Raw genomic sequence first — 22082 nt, 5'->3', positions numbered from 1 at the left:
AAAGGGGATTCCTGGGCCCTTTAGAATAAAAGGGTGGAAATAAGATCAGTGATTTATTATGCTCTGAGAGATTTCTTCAAGATTTTATAGTTATAAAATATTCACCGAGTATTTACATTCAGCTCGGTCTGTGTTCTGCTGCATTCGTGGTTAATGATAGCATCTGTATTCTCCGAGGGCAGGATTTACTACCCCTACCTGCAAATAGCTAAAAGTCAGTCAGGGGAAGGAAAGAGACACGTCCAATTCATGAAACATGCCTGAATAGCTGCGAGGAACTGCAGCCTGGAGGTGTTTACTTCCCATCACTGACTGTAAAGCAAGCCAAGACGACTAGCTTGGACTGGATAATGCTCTATTAAATGTGTATAGTCAGACAAGACACATCTTACCCTAAAGACCCCATTTTCTTTCTCAATTCTTTCTATATTCTAAATACAGTTAGTATTGCAAATGACAAGTTCTGTCTTCACTTGAGCCCTGTTATTCAAAACACAAACGACTTTGTTCATGAAAAATAACATGACCATGTTCTAAATCTCAGCTCCATACTTCATCATCTTCCAAGGGTCAGTATCATCGAACACTGATTCTTGGAGACGCAGTTTGAAGGAAATTCACACGGAAGGGCATAAATACAAATAATTTGTATTCATTCTACAACTGAAGAGAAATAACAAATTAATGTAGAGAGGGAGGGTGACTTCTTTAAATGTCAAGAGCTACAAGTTAAGAGGAAGTTAAATATTTAATTCAAATTAAACTAAATATTACTTCTAAAGTAAAATCAGTCCTCATCAAAATGCAGCGTTTCAGGAAGCAGCTGGCCTGTTAAACATTCTGAGTGCTCAGATATGACTGGGGCTCGTTTCATTATACAAGGGGTACTGCCAGCAAACATTTAATCAAAAAGAAATGTTCCTTTCTTGTTAATTAAACTTTATAGATCAAAATTAATTTCTGCAGCAGAAAAGGAGGAAACAGCAGCAGCTCAGGCTCAGTAGCTCAGAGGCTCCTGGGGCAGACTGAAGGCTGCTGAAAGACAGACATGAATTAATACTCCCTTCCACGTGTTGCTATCTACCCACCCGGGTTAGAGCGGGTTACAGACCTGGCTTTAACTTAGTCCCTTCACTTGCTTTTCCAATAAGCTCCTATGCCTTAAGGACAGTAACCGTACCCTCACAGCTGTTAAATATGCAGGGTGGCTGCCACAATCCAGACTGAAGGTTCCGCATAGAACCGCACGAGCCCGTAGTTTAACCCTCCAAACCCCCGATCCTGATTAAACACTTCTTTCAAAGCGTGCGCTTCCATAGTTTTATATCTCAAAACTAATTGAAGCAATATATTATAACTGATTGTAAGGCAGGGAGAATGCAGGGAGATTAAAATTAATTTCAGAATAAAATCAGACTGGCCACTTAGGTTCAGACCAAAGTTTGCTGCTATACTGTACCATAGCAAGCAAAACTGCTGCCCGTCTTGCTCGATCCTCGTTGCAAAAATGCCCAGCTATCCCGTGCAAAATCAGACAAAAGAAAATCTTTTGGGGAAAAGCAAGTCCACTAAGTAAGAAAAATACATTTCCTTCGAAGGTCACAGCTGTCCACAGCACGAGGAAAGCAAAAAGTTACCCCCCACCCAACATCCAGCCTCTTCGTACCTCATAACCTTGCAGTCTTTGCAAGTCAAGTGAAGTTGAAATATATCGCGGCACTCAACGCTTTCTATAAGCTGCAGTGGAACCTGCAATTAAAAAAATGATATATTTTATTTCCAACAGCACTAACACTGTAACTTCTTTGCACATCTCACAAGGATTTATTATAGGACTAAGTGGAGGCTGAAAAGAGAGAGAGAAAACCAAAGAAAACTATAACTACTTCCGTAGCTCTGAAGCATGGTACCATATATCAGTAAGGTTTCTAGCTCCATTGCCACAGAGTCCAAAAACCTTAAGGGATTGCATGAGAACAGCCGAGAAGACTGCAGCTCTGGTGACGCGTGTGAAGGCACAAAAAGCAGCAGAAACCCACAAGCTTCTTTCTCATGGAAGCATCTTTCCTTCTCTCTCCTAGGTCCAAATTTAGGGATTTAAGGAATATTATTTTAGCTATTGGTGTAAAAAAAATGACCTGCTAAGCAAGAGCCCCCTGAAGAGACCGCTGCAGTCCAGATGCTTGTTATATGGAAATATCAAATATTTCCTCTTCAGGGAAAAACCATTTGGCCTGATGGGATCACCACACATGATCAAAGCAGCAGTAGTTAGAGTAATAAAGCTGAATCGTTCTTTTTTAAACATGTAGTTTTATGCACTCATGTTTTATGACACATGTAGCTAACAGAAGCTTCATTGGGCAAAACACGCAAGCGCGTGCAAGTCTTGAAAGAGAAGATAAGAAGAAATGACAGGATGAAAATATTAGTTTTCGTTAATATTTTTTGGACCTTTACCTGAAACAGGTAAATGTACATTATCGTCTTAAATAAAAGTTAGTATTCAACTATCTCATACACAACTGTCTGAATTCCAAACACAGAATTTAGCGAATACCTAGAATAAACATGAAGTGTAAAACTGTTTGAACTGTTTATTAGATTACATTGAACATCACGCAAGGCAACAAAACCTCTGCCATGGAGATCCTTCAACAAAAAGGCTATCAGGGAAACACTCAAATACTCTATTATCTCTTTTGCCATCAGAGGAGTATGATCCAGCAGTTTAAGGTCTGGCTCGGGGCTTATAAGATGCGGCTGTAAGACCCTGCTCCGCCAGCGCCTTTCCATACGACTCGGGGCAAGTCCCTGAAGGTCATCTCCCATCAAGGACCCGGGGTGAGGAACCAAAACAGCTTCTACTCAGGCATCACAAAGCTTAAAAAGTACCCGATTTCAATAGAATGAAAAAAAGGAAATGGAACAAAAAACAGTAAGCAAGGGAAAGAGATGTCTCAGAAATACAAAATGCATCTCACGCTTCCCTGCCAACTCCAAAGTCAGAGTCCAGAGCCCTCTTCTGAATGCAAACGCCCAAGTAATTCCCCAGAGCTCACAACCCCCAAAATACAACAGGCAGGTGTTGTCTCCACCTGTATCCTTGCCCTTTAGTCAGACCACAGCCAAGCAGCAGCGCTGGACTCTTCCTTAGCCGGAAAAAATACTAACCCTCATCTCCCACCCCCAGCGAGGCTGGGAGAGGCAAGTCAGTCTTGTTGCAACTGGGCCATCGAAGAGCAGAAAGATTCACACGTGAGACCAGACAAGGTGGTGTCTGACTCGCCAGCCCAGTAGCTTGGGTATTCAAATAAAGCTGGAACTTGAATTCTGGTCCATGTTTTCACCGTTATTACTGGTTTATGACCTGTAATAGTCTAATATAGATTATATAGCTCGCAACATGAACGGACAGATGAAACGTCCCTTATCCCCTGTGAGATAAGCCCCATCCTTGAGCTCCAACTGCCTGTAGGGTCACCTGCAGGGAACGAGCACCTGAAGATGCCGACAGACTCAGAGACCGATGTGAGAGTATTCAAACGCATTCCAGACAAGATCAGATGTACTGATGCTACACAGTTAACCTTTTATTTTAACTGCTGATTTCTTCCATGCCTTCTCCTACTTGATTCTAGTCTGCAAGGTAGAGAAATTGTTGTGATAGTTTTGTCTAATAAATTAAGGGACTGGAACGGACCTCAGACTGGAGAATCTTCCATTCTTTCTTCCCGACCAGACAGCCTCACAAACACCAATAAATTATTTAAAACTACCACTGACTTATATGTCCCCAACACGGAAAGTTAAGATACCTTTCACCAACTAAACAAGTTAAGACTCTGGAACACTCTCTTTTGCAGTCAAACGCTCCTTTGTCTGTTAGTATTCTTTTTTTTTTTTTCCCCAAGCCCTCTTTTATTGCATTCCTTCCCATGCCCATCTTCATTTCAGCAGTTCTTCACCCTGCTCCCTCCTCCTAACAGGCTTGTTCTGGCTTCTCTTCCTCCTGTCTGCGCTCTAATGACATACTGAGTATTCTTCTACTCCTGTGTTATTTTTAATTTCCTTCTTTCAAAGTCACTCTTTGTTCTACGCCCTTTCAGTCTGCCCTCTGCTCCACAGCCATTCTTTTTTCTCTTGACAGTCTACATGCAGCTCGCCATCTATTTCCTTAGAATCTGCTGGGTTTTCTTCAGAGCAACCTTCATATCAGTCTTTTTAATTTTCTTTTCCGGTCATAAAAATCTGTCCTCTGATCCTCTTGCATTTTCAATCTCTTTCCTGTCCATTATTCCTCCCCCAGTAAAACTCCGTACAATTATCTGCCTTCATTCCCCATTCTTTCCCACTGATAACCTTCCATTCCCATTGTTATATTTCTCAGGGTGATGCATGCGGCGAGTCAGACACCCAGTGCGGTTAGCTTGCTCTTGAAAGAGCCATCAATTCTATTTGCAGGCACTTCACCGGATAATAATAGCTATCGAAAGAAAGCAGTGGAGAAGCAATCATTTTTGCTTTCATAAGAATAAACACGCATTGTTATCCAAGGCCAATCACATCCCATTATGGAGTACTACAGCATTGCGCTCTTGGAGTATCCGTCTCTTAACTGTCTCTTCTTTAAAATTATCTCATTTTAAACTATAGCAACATCCTACAACTCTATCTTTTTCTTTTTTACGTTATTGGGTTTTGGTTTTTGTTTTCATTTTAATTGCTGGAACTGCCTGTTACCTAAAAGCAGTACAAGATACATTTAGAGAAAAATACCTCCGTAGTTAGAAAAAGCGCAAGTTATGTTTACGCTGTGGGAAGAACCCACCCCAGGGCTCAACCCTTGCCCGCAACGCCAAGTGGCACGCAGCGGCCCATGGCCAGGCTGCTGTAAGCCAGCCCCTTCCCGAGTGACCGTGCTATGGACTCCACCCCACGCGTCGCTCGGCCGGAGGCTCTCCATGTGGCACCCAGGGGCCATGAGCCATAATTAGTACTTTCTTCTTGTTCTCCCAGCTCTGAGCCTGAAATAATGTCAGGCTTACGTTACAGACTGGTTACTTTAACCAGCACGAGGCCAAGGCTACGTGCTGTACGCCCGGCAGCATGGTAGAATATGACATACGGAGGAACTGAGGATGGGAGGTCAGCTCAGAAGGTCTTCGAGGACTCTCCTAGGTGGAAAGAGTCAAGTATCTCCAAGGTGTGATCTTATTCATATAACCTACAAGCAGTACCTGAAGCAAATTTTGCTTTTAATAACATCTAAGTACATTTAGGTTTCGTCTTGCAGGCGATCCTTTAATCCCCCCTCCGCTTTCACAACTCACATGCATGCAGCGTGAGCAATTTGAGCGTCGGGACCTGAGAACGAAACAAGGACTACACAGTTCAGCACAGGTGAACCCCAACTGTGCTACACACGTAAGGCAGACACCAAACCAAGCATGTTTCCATGCAAAGCCAAGCAACGGAAAGCTCTTACTAAAACTCATTTACTCACCAACACTGACAGTCTCACCAGCACGACTATTTCTTTTTAAACTGTGTCCAAAATCTACTATCTGAAGGATGCTACATCCGAGTCTCTGGTTTCATAAGCTACACTAAAATGATAATTCTGCCACAAATGCAATTAGCTCACAGGGAGAATGATTTGACAGAAACACTCGCCAGCTGCAAAGTTTGACATTTTCTTAAGGAAAGCCAATCGACAGAGCTCAGCCTGGGAACCAAACTTCCCATGGGCACCGAGAGATCACTGTTGAGTCTGCAGTTTTATCCCATGGATAAATCTAAGTCAACACTTTTGAATGTCATAATCCCTCCAATTTACGCACGGTCTGCTGGATCTTTTGGATTTGCATTTAAAACACCATGTTGCTATTACTACTGTGATCTAGGAAGTTATCCGTGGAAAAGATTTATGCATACAGCTGTTTTCTGCAGTGTTGCAATGTGAGCATTATCAACTTTTAAATGTATTTCTTTTCAAGCACAGGTGCAGCAAGCGATCTAGCAGCATTGTGCTACTCACTGAGGTTTCACAAGCATCCTTCTAACAGTCAGTCTACTGAATTGCAAACAAGAGAGAACAGCGAGGTAAAAAACCCCCCAAAGACCACGAATCCACTTTTAACTGGATTCCATTTCCTTCACGCAGTTGCCTTTACTAAGGGGCAAGCAGTTGACACGCATGCTGCTTTCTCTGGAGGACCATTTCTACCACGAGAATATCCCAAGATATCTCAAGAGGAGATGCCTGGGTAGAACAGCTGCCCATTCAGACAGGGGAAATTAATTTGTTTTACAAGTGATAAAACACAGATATGTGCTAAGAATCCTCTTTCTCACACAGAAGTACTTCTCCCCGCTGAAGGGACAAGGCTGTCGGTGTGGCTGGACTTCGTCAGGGTAACGATTCTTGTGAAAATGGTTAAAAATAAAAAAACCACCCAACTTCTAACATTAGTAAACGTCTATACATTTTTAAAAAGGTCTTCTTACAGGTGTTTTCTGAACAGCTCCAGCAATATAAACCAGTAGGAAAGAATCAAGGTGACCACCATCAAAAAGTACTCAGTGAAGATTTAACTTAGAAAATCATTGTCTGAATTTTGATCAACAATAACCAAAGGGACTATTATTCCAAAATTTAACAATTAAAATATGCTTCCTAATTACTGCAAGTATCTTTTATGCTTACAGGTATTCCAAATCCTGTCTGCCTTAGATTCCAGTAGAGTTCATGCTAAGTTATTAGTGATGATCATATTTGGTTCCAGAAGAATAATCGATATTCTGCTCCACCTCATACACTACCTAATAGAATCTTTCTGGTGAATGATGCCATATGAAGCAGGACTAACAACCTTGGAGATATCAGATGGAGCGAGAGGGAAGAATACGGGAAAGTCAGGGAAGCAAAATTAATACAGTAATATTGACAAACCTTTATGGACTCTTTCCTGAACACTGACAAAGGCTGTGGTTTAAGAAAAGATAAGTTTTTGTTACAGCAGAAAAATATTACATTGAAATTTCTTGAAAATGAATACTCTCAGTTATCCTAAGGACAGCTATGACAGTAAGTGCAGTACAGGTGACAGTGCCTTCTCTAATAATGGAACTTGATGATTTCCTGGCACTCCTCAGGACAAACTCTTGTTTTCTAGAGCGTCTCAGCTCCTTGTTTATAAGTATTCGGTCCTTTGCTCGGTCACTTCTAATTGCCAATTTCGTACAGCATTCAGTCTCTGAATTTAAAAAAAAAAAATAATCTAACAGTAATACAATATAAATTTACTCTGGCAGGTCCCTTGGCAGAATACAGCCTTAGAATTCATGTTCATATTACAAAGCAGCAAAGGAATCCTATAAAACACAAACACATGCCTCGTAACGCAGCTTTTCGTTACGCAGCTTCTCTGTTGCTGGCAGTGTGGAGAGATGCATCTGGCAGGACTGCAGCTGAGGCATCCCAGCACCTACCTGACCCCTGGCTACCATTCCCACGCACGGTGGCACCTACAGCTTAACTTCTAAGTCTCAAGATCTACTTTACGATTGACGACAGAGTAAGAGAAGTGAAAAGTAAAGTTACGCTACCTCTGCACATGCACGTACTTGCATTACCTCCTTCCTATGGCCAGCAGTGGAAGATAATAGCCCTTCTACTTCCAATTAAATTCTTGTTGTCGGAATTTTTTTGCCATCACTTTGTCTAATTGGCATGTTCAGAAATAATACCTTTATTTGCTGAAAAAGCCCACATCATCATGAATTTTAGCACTTTGATGCTGTACGCAGATGTTCACCAGCCTAGCAGACGTGCCTATTCAGCCTACCACATCGACAGCTCAGGAACTAAAATAGCACTTAAAGTGATTAATGATAACTATAACACAGGCACATTTCCAGGCCGTAGATAACACAGCTATATGACTAGAGACAACATAAACCAGTAAAGACTGAGTTTCGGTTAGTAAACAACGTTTTTACAGAGTTAATAATTCGGTTCTGGCACTAAAGGATAAAAAAACAATTTAAATTTAAGATTGACACAGCAACAAAAATTAAATCTGTTAGGTACACACGAGATCTCGCGAATGTTGCAGACCACTGTGTCACATGTGTCTCAGTCACGTATGCATTGGACACTTGTCAATTCTTATATTTCGTTTCCCTTGCTTTCCTCAGCTTTGCAGTAACATGCAGTTTCAGTGTTTCACACAACTCACCACTGCATAGCTCAGAATTTGTGACTGACACGAGGCAATTGTGAGCAACTAGCCAGGATCAGGATTGGTCTTGAAATAAGGGGATTGGTAACAAAAAAACCATCATCATGGGGGGAAAAAAAAAAATGCTTCGATTCTTTGGGTTTTATTTTACTGGGTTTATTACAAATACCCACAACAGTATTTCTGTACCATGCGTAATGTCCTATCAAATTCCATGTATAGTTCCCAAATGGTATTACAACTAGTAAGGTTAGTATGTATCAGCATTATACTACTGCAAAGGACTACACAACACCCATTTAATTTATGTCTCTGATCACGAGTAGCTGGATATGTAACGACTTTTAAGAATGGATACTTAAGAGTAAAGCTCTCTACAGAAACGCGTAGACATCGGAAGCTGAGGTCCACCTCACAGATCTCTTAAGTCAATGACTGTACCCATACTCCCCAACTTCATGGCCTGTAACTTCCAACACAGGACCTATTTCGCCCTTTTGAAGCCCCAAGCAAGGCACGGATCTAGCTTAGCTGCTCCAAAGAGCCCTCTGGATGATCTTTTATTTCTCTGCTGAGCATATCCCGAGACTAGGGAGAACAACGTGCTGACACAGCCAGCTGTAAAGAGAATGTACAGTTGAGCGATGTGAAGTTTCCTTACGAAGCCTGATTTTCAGAGGTGCATTTTTTGATGGCTAAATATGCATCTGTTCTCACCAAAAAATACAATTTGAACATCATAAAGAGATTTTTCATTACTGCTAACCTTAAAAGGTAGGATTACCATACTTTTATCCTAAATTCCCTTATTTGGATTGAGTTCAGAATACCCGTGTTACCACAGTAGCACAAGTAACACTTACATTCACAACAGACTCCTTGAATTTGATGTGAAGCCTGTAATTAGAAAGTGCAATGATGGCATCCTCTGCTCGTCCTACATATTCCGTGCTCTCGCCATGAAGTTCAATGAACGGGACCTTCAGAATGGGAAGAAAAATCTTTCAGAAACCATTTACCAAAACTATGTACCTCCTGGAAGCATACGCTCAAGAACACAACATGACAAAATCAAAATGAAACATTGCTGAGAATCCAGCCTAGCTAGTTCTGCTAAGGAGGAAAGTCTTGGGTAAGCTTGGTTCAGAGGCTAATTGTAGCCTTTTTAAAAAACGATTCCTCATTTTCTCCTTATTTTCTTGAGTAGTAAGTGCTTGGTCAGGGCAAACAATGAATTTTAATGAAAAATATGAGCAAAATACGCTCACATTTTGGCAAGCAGTCTGACCAAGCCTTTGATTTATGCTCTCGCTCCTTACTTAATGGAGTGGCATTTCCATAACGTTATTAAATTCATCCTAAAGTACGCAAAACATGTAAGATGAATAATCTTTTATGCTGTTGGTCCCCAATATTCACTATGCAAGCTCGGGTAATCAGCTTGGACCGGATAAATGCTACACAGCATTTGTCAGTTGGACAAATCGTACTTTTTCCTTGCAGCTTCTCACTGCAAGTATGAAAATGCATGACACGCTGCTCTTTTATACAGTTAGAAAACCTGCAGTCATATTACATTGCACATAAAACCTACAACTGTTTAATTAAAAACATGACTTAAGCCCAATTTAGCTGAGCTGGGTGAAAAGTGTAAATGCTCAACTTGAAAATAATCTGGTTTTATACCAACTTAGAAAATATTTGGAATCGATTTAAGCTATTAAAATGAAACAAACTACCTCCTCAGTTTACATAAGAGTGTCCACATGGATAATCATTTGAAATAAACTGATTCCAAAAGGAACTTTGGAAAATTAATAAACCAAAAAATAACCGTTTTGTGCAACATAAGCCTTTTGGCTTCTCAGTAATAAGAAGTAATGGTAGCACTTAACTAGCTTAGTGTTACTGTTTTTAAAAAACAATGAGTTCTAAACTGCGGAATTAAACCTAGCACTTGAGATTACTACAGAAGTAATGGCTATATTTTTCAGACACTCTAAGGAAACTCTTGTAATATAACGGACAAGCTCTCTGTCCTGTCAACAGGACATAAGTATTTAAAAGGAAGATGTGCTTCTCCTGTTACTGCGCTGAATTCCGAATGAAAATTCTACAGGAGAGGCCAGAGAATACACAGGTCAACTAAAGATACTGTGATCTTAACTGGCAAGGAGCAGCGTGGTGATTACCTGAAGGTTCTCATCCTCTCGGATCAGCTGCTTCCTGGGAAAAATCTGATTAGCCTGGATGCATTCAAGGCTGTGCTGAGTCTCTTCATCCTGAGAAACAAAGCGTTACAGTTAGCTCCAGCACTGTCACTTGCTGTCTTCTTCACCACACAGCAAGCTCTCAATGAAAACCTCAAACAGGACGCACTGTTTAGAGAATTCAGGTATCAGTAACTTACTGAAGTTACGAACTTTCAAAGACAAGCACTCGAACAACTGAATATGACATTAGAAACAGGTTTCCTTCCTGCAGCCCGATTAATGAAGTCATTAAAGAAAGGCAGACATGTAATAGTATTAGGAAAAAAGCATTAGCCTAGCCTAGTCCAGCACCACGCTTAAAATTCAACAGCCCCACATGTAAACACTCATTCTCTGACGTTTTTTAGATTTTAGCCTGTTCTGCTCTGTAACAGACCCTACAAACCCTTTTTGCTTACCATGACAGGCCCTGGATAGGAGGAGAAATCCTCGTCTTTACTCACGATACTTTGAGGCTCTTCACTTAGAATTAAAATCTAGAAAAACAGAAAAGTGAAACAATGAAGTTGAATTAATTTTCTTTTGGCAAATAAATACAAATTAACTTTTAGAGACTGAGAATTCAGCTGTTCGAAAATGGCAAGCAAACAGTAATTACGAAAAGATGAAATCCACATAAACTAACTCTCCTGAGAGACAAAATTGTTTCAAAATGTGTCTGGCTCCTTCTGTTCATTCTGAAAAATCATCTTTGAATGTACTGCTGGGAGAATACCCGTCTGAATGCAGCAATTAGACCACTGTTTATATAATTTAAATTAAACCATGTTCATCTTTCTTTTCTAGCTCACCCTTAATTTTTTCCCAAGTCATTTGCAGACGGCGATTCACAAATACATAGGTTATAAAACCAAGGGATCGTCGAGATCATTTAGTCTGATCTGTTAGATAACACAGGTTGGCAGATCCTCCTGAAGTTTTCTTATTTCAATGATGACATATGAATTAGAATTCATATACAGATAAAATTCCTCACTTTATAGTTATGACTCATTTTATACATCCATGGAAGTATCATAATATCCATTTTCTTGCACCGACCTTTCCAAGAGCTCCAGATAACTATACGCCAGTGAATTGCTCTCTCTACTATCTAACAACCCCCCCAATTTTTAATTATCTGCAAATTTGCTGGAAATACTAAAGAGCACACAGCCTTGAAGTTGATGCAATTGACCCTATTAGGAACTTAACGATGCAAGTGAATACAGGAGGTACAATCTGCTTCTGAGATTTATCGTACATTCAGTTTTTTAAATTCAGGTAGGTCCTTCCCTTTTTTAAAAACAGAATTCATTCAGGTACTTTATGGGTTTTGCAGTCTCCAGCACATAAAAGATAGAAATGAAGATGTATCAGTTGAGTTCAGTCAGTTCTCAGCTCATATGTCACCTTATTTACAAATGTATTTCTAATTATCGGTGTTGTGGTTGACAGAGAAAACCACTTTGAATCCATGAGCTCACAGGCACGCCACCACCGCAGGAAGCACTCTTACGTCATACAGATATATTCCGTATATCGTACAGAATATTCGCAAAAGGAAAAGGAGCAGCAGATGCACGTGTTCTGATGCTAAACCAGCCCACCGTCTAAAAATGATCAATGAGAAGAAAGCATTGCGCTGTCCCCCAAACCTCTGTTAAATAGGAACATCACAAAGAAAATGCCTTTATTTCCCCCGAGTAGAGGAGAAACAGTATATCAAAGCTTGCAAATCGGTTCAAGATTGCACAGCTTGCAGAAGGATGTGTATATGTGTGTATATATCTATATAGAAGGAGGAAGTTACAAGCAGAATCGAGCTGGAACTGCCACTGATTCACTAAAAATTAATGCAAAAAGTAGATACAAAATCTTAATTTTAAGCAAACAAGAAAAGCAAAAGCTAGAAGACATGACAGAAGCCTGAATCCACCAACTATGGAAACTGATAAGGAAAAATAAAAACACAGCACAGAAATTTCCATGCCTGCAAGAACAATGGAGAGTAGGAACATTCTTTTAAGTTATCAGAAACGAAGGAAATCTAGAAACGCTATCTACCAACAGCAAGATGAAGATGGCGTTACTGTTAACATTGGTTTTAAAAAGGCAGAATTATTTAACATTTTTGTTTCAAAAGAAGCAGGAGAAGAAAGACAGTTCATATGTAACCCATGCTTTAACTGATTAGCCTATTCAAAGAATCACAATGATTAAAGCTAAAAAGGCCATAAATTCTCCAGGTTTGATCTTCAATATATCAGAGGCCATAAAATTTCAGCCCTTGTATTCAAAACAAGAGCTCATGCTGGATTCCAGCATGACTTGGTGTTTTACGTACGTTGTGTTTGGGTACACTTATCTTCCAAACCCACGTCTACTCTTGACTTGAAGATACCAAGCAAGGAGGGGTGCAGCAGTTCTCCCGAACGCAGGTGGTTGCGGCTTCTAACCTTTGGTTCTCGCTGTATGTTTTTCAGCTTACGTGATGCACCATTCTCCTTAATCTACAAGATTTAAAAAAAATGAGCCTCCCCCTCAATCAAATTTAAACCGATGGCTGGCTAAGCAACAGGGTTTGTTCAACCAACCTCTACCTTACAGCTCATCCATCATGGAAGGGGCAGATTGGATTAACTTTGCAGTATATCCCGATATAATGAAGACTAATGATTCAAGAGAAGATGGGTTTAAAAACTGTAAGGTTTACACAAATCGCCCTCTCCACCCTTAAAATTCCGATAAGCTCACACAGGCAGCTGCCAGGTTTACCGCCAGGCAGAGGAGTGATGGAGAGTGAGGGCATATTTATAGCACCATTTTTGAGGCGGATACCTCAGGAACCTGCAGGCTGCCGGCACCGCTGCCTTCCGCTGCCTCCTCACCAGCGCCAATCCTACTTTTCCCCAATAGCAGCCACTGTTAAAGTTGTTAAGAGCAAACATTTCCATGTACATTTATGTACAACTTGAACAAAGTTGTACTTGTAGGGAGGCGATTCTGCTCCTCTACTCCACTCTGGTGAGACCCCACCTGGAGTACTGCCTCCAGGTCTGGAGCCCCCAACAGAGGAAAGACATGGACCTGTTGGAGCGGGGCCAGAGGAGGCCACGAAGATGCTGCGAGGGCTGGAGCCCCTCTGCTATGAGGAGAGGCTGAGAGTTGGGGTTGTTCAGCCTGGAGAAGAGAAGGCGAAAAAGGGGAGACCTTAGAGCCCCTTCCAGTGCCTAAAGGGGCTCCAGGAGAGCTGGGGAGGGACTGTTTATGAGGGCATGGAGTGATAGGACGAGGGGGAATGGCTTCAAACTGGAAGAGGGGAGATTTAGATGAGATATGAGGAAGAAATTCTTGGCTGTGCGGGTGGTGAGCCCCTGGGGCAGGTTGCCCCGAGAAGCTGTGGCTGCCCCATCCCTGGAGGTGTTCAAGGCCAGGTTGGACGGGGCTTGGAGCAACCTGGGCTGGGGGGAGGTGGCCCTGCCCAGGGCAGGGGGTGGAACGAGATGATCTTCAAGGTCCCTTCCAACCTAAACCATTCTGTGATTCTATGATGATTCTATGAAAGTTTTAAACATTAATAGTAAAGCTTTCTGAATATAAAAATATACTTTGCTATTTCTGAAAATTCCTTCAACTTCAAGCATGATTATCAAAGAAAAACAGACCTAATTAAATAGATGAGCTTTATTACAAACCTAAAGCATGCTTAGTATTGCTGATGAAAAGTTTTAATACATTAGGCACTGTGCTGCAACAAAATTGTTCTTTTATACTTCAGATTGAGTAGATATATTTATTTTTAAAGTTTACTATGTAACCACCTACATGATAATAAAAGCAGTATTAGCTTGGAGAATTAGCTCTTCTAAAAACTTCTTACAGTTGTGCTCCTAAAATCCAGCATGAACCATTAGCACAGACTACCCAAATTACTGCAGAACAAATTTCTTACTCTAATCGCTGCATTCAGCTGCAAAACAGCTTCCATCATACTACTCTGGCTTTTTACATGAATGTGAAAATCTTCCTTTTTACGGTGAATTTTAGGAAAGCTGTGTGAAAAAACCACGGCGGGTGCAGTTTTAATCAGGATTGTCAGATATAAACTGTGATGTTGCCAAGATAAATGGTACAAGAACTTATAAGACTGGTTCTAAAACAAATAGTTTGCATGCTCCCACTGCTTCTAGGTATTAGTGAAACGCTTCATTAACTTAACTGCCACAACACAAATATATTTCTAAAAAAATTTGGGGAAAAATAGCAAGAAACATTGAATTGCTCAAATGAAGTTCACTGATCTGATAGACAGTGAATATTACTGAAAGAAAAAATTCATTTCCCATCACGGCAACAAACTGATCCCAACTCCATGATCTTGGGATCCCCAGATCCCCAGAGGAAGGAAATAGAGGAAATAGAGGAAATAGAGGAAATAGAGGAAGGAGCCCAGGGGGAAGGAAATACAGCCCCGGGACCAGCGACGGGGACCACACACCATTCTCAGTAGAAGCCCATACTGAGATTGCGGGAATTAACTGAAACCACGCTTCCAATCTCCATTTCTTTCTATAACAAAGCTTTCTATCCCATTTCCACCTGTACATTTAGCAAACTCTTCCAGGTTAGTCGTGGGAATAGAAAAAAAGATGCCAGTGCTTGCGTGACACCTAGGAAGGGGATTTGTGACCCTCGCTTTAGGAACCCTGCTTTAGGGGTGAGGATGAGGACATTCTTCCTACTGCAAACCCCAAAGCCACTCCACTGAATCTGACCCATGATAATTAACACACCGTGCAACTCCAAAGGACAGCTTGATACAAAGTGAGACTAGCACAAACTGGCTGAAGAAATCTATCCTCAAGTTGACCCGCACTATCTTTTTTTGATTAGTGGCAGAACGGAATCAGAATTCTCGTTTTGTTTAACTGCAGCTGGCCAATAATCAGCTCTTCCATGACAGTAACAAAAAAAAACTCCCAGAAATGAAATGGAAACGTTCAAACACAGCTTAGACAAAATTGACCAAGAAAACACCTTCATAAAAAGTACCCTTAAATTCAGGCTCCCACTTATAAATAGGATCATACATAAATCGTAGATAGCTTATAAATAGTGTAGAGCAACTTGTTTTTATTGTTAGAAATAACATTTATTTCTCTCGGGACTGAGGCCAAAGAAGGTTATGTTATCAATTTACTGTGCTGCCCTTTCAACTGTAGTTTCACATATATTAAATTACACCAAAAAAGAGGTCTTGTTAATTCTCCATCCTTATGTTCTGCTTGACAGGATAAATGATTAGTAAAGGTTGTAACCTCAGACTCTTGTTCAGTCAGTATGGGAACATCTTAATTACCTTTCATTTCAGATGTGCCTTCTGGTGTAAATTATGTATCTAATTAAGACTAGCAATAACCATCTGTTTGCCAGTGATTCTAAACAAAACAGATTATCTAACTAAAGGATCATTTAAATTCACGTACATTTAAATGTAGTTGGATTTATAGAAAGGCAAAAGAAAAACCAAAGGGTAAAAAAGGAAAAAGGAAGTACCCAAGTGTTTCACCTTCTTCCCTTGCCTCTCCTGTCCAGATCCGGAACTCCATTCATTTTAATATCAAAATCAAGTTGTGTTGTCCCTCAATCTCAAAACATATGATAGTTATTTACGTACTGTCTCACAGTTGCCCTGTAAAAGTTTTAGATAGGAATCCAAAGGTTTTTACAAAGAAGCATTAGAACAGTTGATCATGAAATACTCAAGAATGCCATCTGGCTTTACCAACAGATGCTTCTGTTACAGAGCGAAAACACTTCTACCCCTTTCACAGGTGGAAGGAAATTATTCTGAGATAAGGATAAACACTTAGTTTCCCACGTTCCAATCCCTGACAGCAAGGTTTCCCCTCTTTTCTGCCACCACACGCAGAATAGCTGAATAGCTTTCCTAAGTATTTACCGGGAAGTAGCTACCATGGGCATTTACACGTTACTCAGGAATAGGAGCAGGACAGACGAAGAATCATCTCTGAAGGTTCTGTGTACAACTACAGGCAAAAGTAGTCTTTTTCTTATAAATAAAGGTTGCAAATTCCAACTAAGTAAAATACAGGTTTTTGTCTAACCTCTTGGAAAATGCTTTATTTAATTAAGAGAGTAATCAGTGACAGCTGTAGAACCCACCATCAACAAGTAGCTCATCTTATCCAAATAATATACTTACCAAAGAATAAGAAATAATAAACCAGTCCTCTTTGTCCCAGAAAGTTTCAGATGATAGTCTTCCAATACTTCACATTGGCAACTGCAAATAAAAAAACCAAACAGTATTTTAAAACACAAATCTTCAATTGAAAAAAAAAACAACCACTTGTTACATAGCCAGCAACTTACAGAAAAAACTCAACTGTTAGGCTAGTTTGTTTTAATTAAAGAGGAAAAGTATAAAGTGCTAACTACAATGTAAGTCATAACTATTGAGATCTTAATAAGCCCAAAGAGGGAATGTAATGACTGGATTCTGACAGGTACACGTGTGCTGGTTAAGGTCTCTCTTGTGGTAGGGAAGAGTTCAAAAATTGTGGCCACAAAACAGTTCAAAATTTTTTAAAGTTTCTTTGGTATGCAGAAGTGGGAAGAAAAATTACTTAGCAATACAGGTACAGGAAAGCTCTGTTATAGAAGATCCAACAGCTTTTGTGCTGATCTTCAAAAGCATCTTACACTAAAAATAGCTTTTTTTGTCCCCCAAGAAAGCAGATGAATACCCCTAAAAACTGGTTATTGCTTAAGTACTGTTGGACAAAGCTGCAAAAAAGCCAAGGTGAACAGCAATGCTCGTGTAACACCATTCTTCCCAAGCCTCATCTTTCTGACTTTCCAAGTGCTGTACAATTATTTCCTAAAATATAAATTTAAATATCACGTCACAAATATGCATTTGTCAAAAAAAAATTATATGGATAAAATATCCAATTTGCCTTCTTCCGACATAGTCACTTCAGTAGGTATTCACTGACATCTTCTACAGCATCCGAACGACTGCTCCAACAGCTTGAGTCACAGCGGACACCAAGTTCTATACTAAACCATCCAAAACCTAAAATCAAAGTTCCAGACTAAACCCAACCATTCCTAAAGGAGGCAAGCAGCCAAGCTGATGGAATACCCCTCCCTTGCAGCCAGCGTACCAGAAGATTTGCTCTTCACAATAACTTAGAAGCTATCCCAATAGCATACTGCACGTATGTGCCTGGAAAGTCTAACACAGAAACATAGATACATAAATATATATATAAAAAATATAAACATAAACATACAATCCTGCTGCTAGAAATAGTTTGCTTGTACTCTGCTGTGCCACAACTAATGGTAATTTTCATATTCTGGTCCATTAAAAAAAAAAAAAATCTCTATTTTGCGTTCATTATTCCTTTAGTTTATGGCCTAGAATAGGAAAAAAATAATACTTCCAGTATACAAAAAAGGATACATAATTTTAGGACTGACATTGTAGAAAGAGATACTTTAAAAGGTACAAACATGTCAAGCAAAAGAAATTCCAATGTTTCACCTGGTGGACACGATTTAAGGGTCTCTCACATGTATCTACATTCAGCTCTTACTTAAAAAAACCCTGCGCCATGAGGATGCTCTGCTTTAACAGGAAACACCCTACAAATGACCACAGCTGTTACAAAACTCAGCTAATCATGAACTACAGTTTTATAAAATAGTTTCTAAAAATCAACGTTCGATTACCTGCAACGGAGGTCAATTTATTTTTTTTTTTTAAATTTATTTTAAAATCTCTCTCAACCACCAAGCCAAATACCAATTCCAATAGCTTTAGGGGTTGATAATTAAATATGGCACACGAAGCAGAAAGGACAGTTTTACTTTGAGGTACCAGCTGGATCACGCAACAGGTTCAACTTTACAGCTGCTTGGTTGGACAAAGTCACCTTTGAGGGGAGTGCTCAGCAAGCTTATTAAGCAAACAAACAAAGAAAAGCTGTGGAGGCAGACTATGTGACTCGAGAACGACTCTTCCGAGACACTTTTCTGGCCACGTCCTTGCTTTTAAAAAGGCAAGATACACAGTCAGGGTAGCAGGAGGTAGACTTACTTTGTGTGGTTTAGGTCGAAGGAAAAAAAAAAAAAAAGCAAACAAAACAAAACAAGCAAAACCAACAACCTTCACAAAATCTGCAACAAGCTTTTTATTGAATTTAATGAGGTTTGGAAGACGCCACTGAATCTCAAGAGTTTTGTAGCGAAGTTTCAAAACAGGAGAAAAATGTTCCAATATAAGCATTAATAATTCCGCTTTATTCCTGCCAGTATTGAGAAAACAGTCTGCGACACGCTCATTGGCATTCCTCTCGCAGGGCTGCTAGTCACAGATAAGCACCTCAAATGTTATCGCTTCCTAAGTCAACAACTTGTGCCAAAATAAAATTAAAAAAAAAAAGCTGACTGCAAGAAGAAACATCGCTATGACTTCTACCACCTCCAACCCACTAATTACTTACAGGAGGAATGATCCCAAGTCCTGGGTATAACTGTTTAATTAATAGAGCTAAGCACATCTAAGTTTGCCGCCCGTGAGGTGGGAGACGCAGCCTGCCCCCGCCTGATCCCACCTTCACGTTCGCTCTTCTCTTCGACCCACAAAGAGCAGATTCAGCACCGTGAGGACAGCCAAGGGTCCACGAGGGAAAAGGGAACAGGACCTTTTCTTTCAGTAAATCCTCCAAAGTCAAAAGCGTCTGGTACGGGAACTGGCTTGGCACCATCCTCCTTACTAGGCTGTCACATCCTCATAGCTGGTTTCGTTCAGCTTTTTTTTTTTTTATTTAAGTGAAGAGTCCAAAGAACATATCAGACATACTGTCTGATTTTAAATGTGTAAGGAGTTATTCTGCTATAGACTCCAGCACTTAAGGTGAAGTAAACAGGAACACCTAAACTAAGCTTTTTTCTTTGAACCATCTTCTTAGGATCCTTCTCTGTGGACTCTTTTGGGAGCTTAGACATTCAGTGCACATTGACTAGCACATAGGTCTTGCCTCCATTGTTTTCCCTTTGAAGATCATAGAATGGTTTGGGTTGGAAGGGACCTTGAAGATCATCTCGTTCCACCCCCTGCCCTGGGCAGGGCCACCTCCCACCAGCCCAGTTTGCTCCAAGCCCCGTCCAACCTGGCCTTGAACCCCTCCAGGGATGGGGCAGCCACAGCTTCTCGGGGCAACCTGCCCCAGGGGATCACCGCCCACACAGGGAAGAATTTCTTCCTCATATCTCATCTAAATCTCCCCTCTTCCAGTTTAAAGCCATTCCCCTTCATCCCATCACTCCATGCCCTAGTAAACAGTCCCTCCCCAGCTCTCCTGGAGCCCCTTTAGGCACTGGAAGGTCACTTTAAGGTCTCTCTGGAGCCTTCTCTTCTCCAGGCTGAACACCCTCAACTCTCTCAGCCTCTCCTCCCAGCAGAGGTGCTCCAGCCCTCAGAGCACATTCGTGGCCTCCTCTGGACCCACTCCAAGAGGTCCATGTCTTTCCTACGTTGGGGGCTCCAGACCTGGATGCAGTACTCCAGGCGGGGTCTCGCCAGAGCGGAGTAGAGAGGGAGAATCATCTCCCTCGCCCTGCTGGCCATGCTTCTTTTGATGCAGCCCAGGATGGAGTTGTCCTTCTGGGCTACAAGCACACACATATGGAGAATTACTGAAGTAGGATGACATATCAATGACTAACAGTGAAACACAAGGGCTAGATTGGGGGGGGGAATTCAGAAGAATGGTTGGGCACTGCAACAGGTTTCCAAGCTGCAGAACCTCCGTCCCTAGAGCTATTCCAAACCCCACCAGCCCTTTAGCAACTCAATCCAACATCAGCCAGCCCGACTCTGAGCAGGGTGCTGGGCTACGTTACCTCCAACCTAAATTATACCATGAGTCCATGACAATGTTTTTCTTGACATTTATTTCAATAAACATTGGCAAATAGTTAGGAAAAACACTCTTGAGAAGTTTTAATAAACATGTTTGTTTAATTAGAAGATTGGCAAGTTGTCACTTCAGTTCCTTAGCTGGAAGGCTGTATCTAGCAAGAACAGAAGAGGTACGATTTGATAAGCATAAAGTGAAATGACAGGAGAACAGCAGCTTTGGAAAAAACAAATCCCATCTTTCTCCAGCCCCAGACAAAGCTATCCTCATGGAAATGCAGGCAAACAAAACCAAACCAAACTCTTTTGGTAACTATTTTTTCCACCCTTTGCTGAAATACGGCATTTCTACATTGCTTATGCCACACCATGGCACAACCTTAATGTTATGCAAGTGCAGCTTCTGATTAAAAGTTCTCTATTTCCGTTTGCATTTCTAACTTCGCAACACCACTGTTCCCACGCAACCCGGCTTTGCAGTGACTGGACCTCCTCTTGCACCATATTGTCACACACTTACCATTTCATCACCTTTTTGTTTGGCCGCTCTCTGCTCAGCTTTAGCTTGCATGCAGGCTATGGCTTGTTCTTGTCCTCCTCCATGTTCTTCCCAGCAGATTTTGGCTTGCTTTCCCCTAAAACTATTTTTACCCTATTCTTGGTGTGCTAAGGAATAGGAACAGAGTACTGCTATCAGCTACCCACCACTTGGGGCGGTGAGGCTGGCTTGTGGCTGAGCTAAAAACCACAAAGGGGGTGAGAGCACCGGGACTGCGACCCTGACTACAGCTGCTCCAGAGGCTGAGAAGTGCAAGGTTATACTCTATAGAAAGTTCAAGACATGCACGATGAGCAGAAGGAATGCTGATCTTCAGGGAGGTATTTTATGGCTTATACTGCCCTGTGTCTCCTCTATCATACGCTTCCCCAGATTAAGTTACATGATTTCCAGGTGGAAAGCAGCTGAATATGAAGCACACATTGACAGTCAAATGCAGGACAGAAGCAGCAGAGATCAACAGCCATACCCAATATCTCACTTCCCCTTAGCACAGTTGGGAAGTGTCCTACGTAAGAGCATTTTGAAACTGTCTTATTCCATTTTCCATTCTACCTGTGCTTCTATGGGCGAAGAATAAAATTAATTATAAGAGTCCAAAGCAAAAAAGTTTTGTCAACATCTGTCACTGCCCTGACTCATACACTAATGGTAAGTAATTTAGTTTCCCATGGAGCCCTTTCTGGGTAGGCATATTAGTCTCCATCTTCCCACTCAGAAGAGGCATTAATCTATTTTTTAAAGCAGTTTGATTAAGCTGATTATCTTTGCATACTAGTTAAAAGAGATCACTTCTCTCACACTCTTCAAAAATCAAATGCAGAAGCAACTGTTCAAAGCCGGAGAGAAACCAGCTCAAATGGTAAGCAAAGACTGAAATGATGAAGAATGCAGCAGGAGAGGCAGTAAAAGCACAGCTGAGAGTGCGGCTAACTGATAGCTCAGGGGAGTCACGAGAAATTTGATCTCACATTAGGAAAGGTCCATTTCTCCATAACTGATGTAAAGAATAAAAAAAAACACAACAATGGAACTTCAGGTGGGATTAGAGTATTAATTATTCCAAT

General features: G+C 41.0%; 1 protein-coding gene across 1 annotated transcript in view; it reads right to left on the bottom strand.

Annotated features, from left to right (window-relative positions):
- MTMR3 (myotubularin related protein 3) overlaps positions 1–22082 on the bottom strand; it is a 57482-nt gene that overhangs the window by 32223 nt on the left and 3177 nt on the right. The window contains 5 exon segments of the mRNA XM_009889010.1: positions 1667–1749; positions 6041–6073; positions 9110–9226; positions 10439–10528; positions 10918–10995. Coding sequence (XP_009887312.1) covers positions 1667–1749; positions 6041–6073; positions 9110–9226; positions 10439–10528; positions 10918–10995 — 401 coding nt within the window.

The sequence above is a fragment of the Charadrius vociferus genome, unplaced genomic scaffold, assembly GCF_000708025.1.
Source record: "Charadrius vociferus isolate BGI_N301 unplaced genomic scaffold, ASM70802v2 scaffold1351, whole genome shotgun sequence".
NCBI lineage: Eukaryota > Metazoa > Chordata > Aves > Charadriiformes > Charadriidae > Charadrius > Charadrius vociferus.
This window is presented reverse-complemented; position numbering and strand designations above follow the sequence as displayed.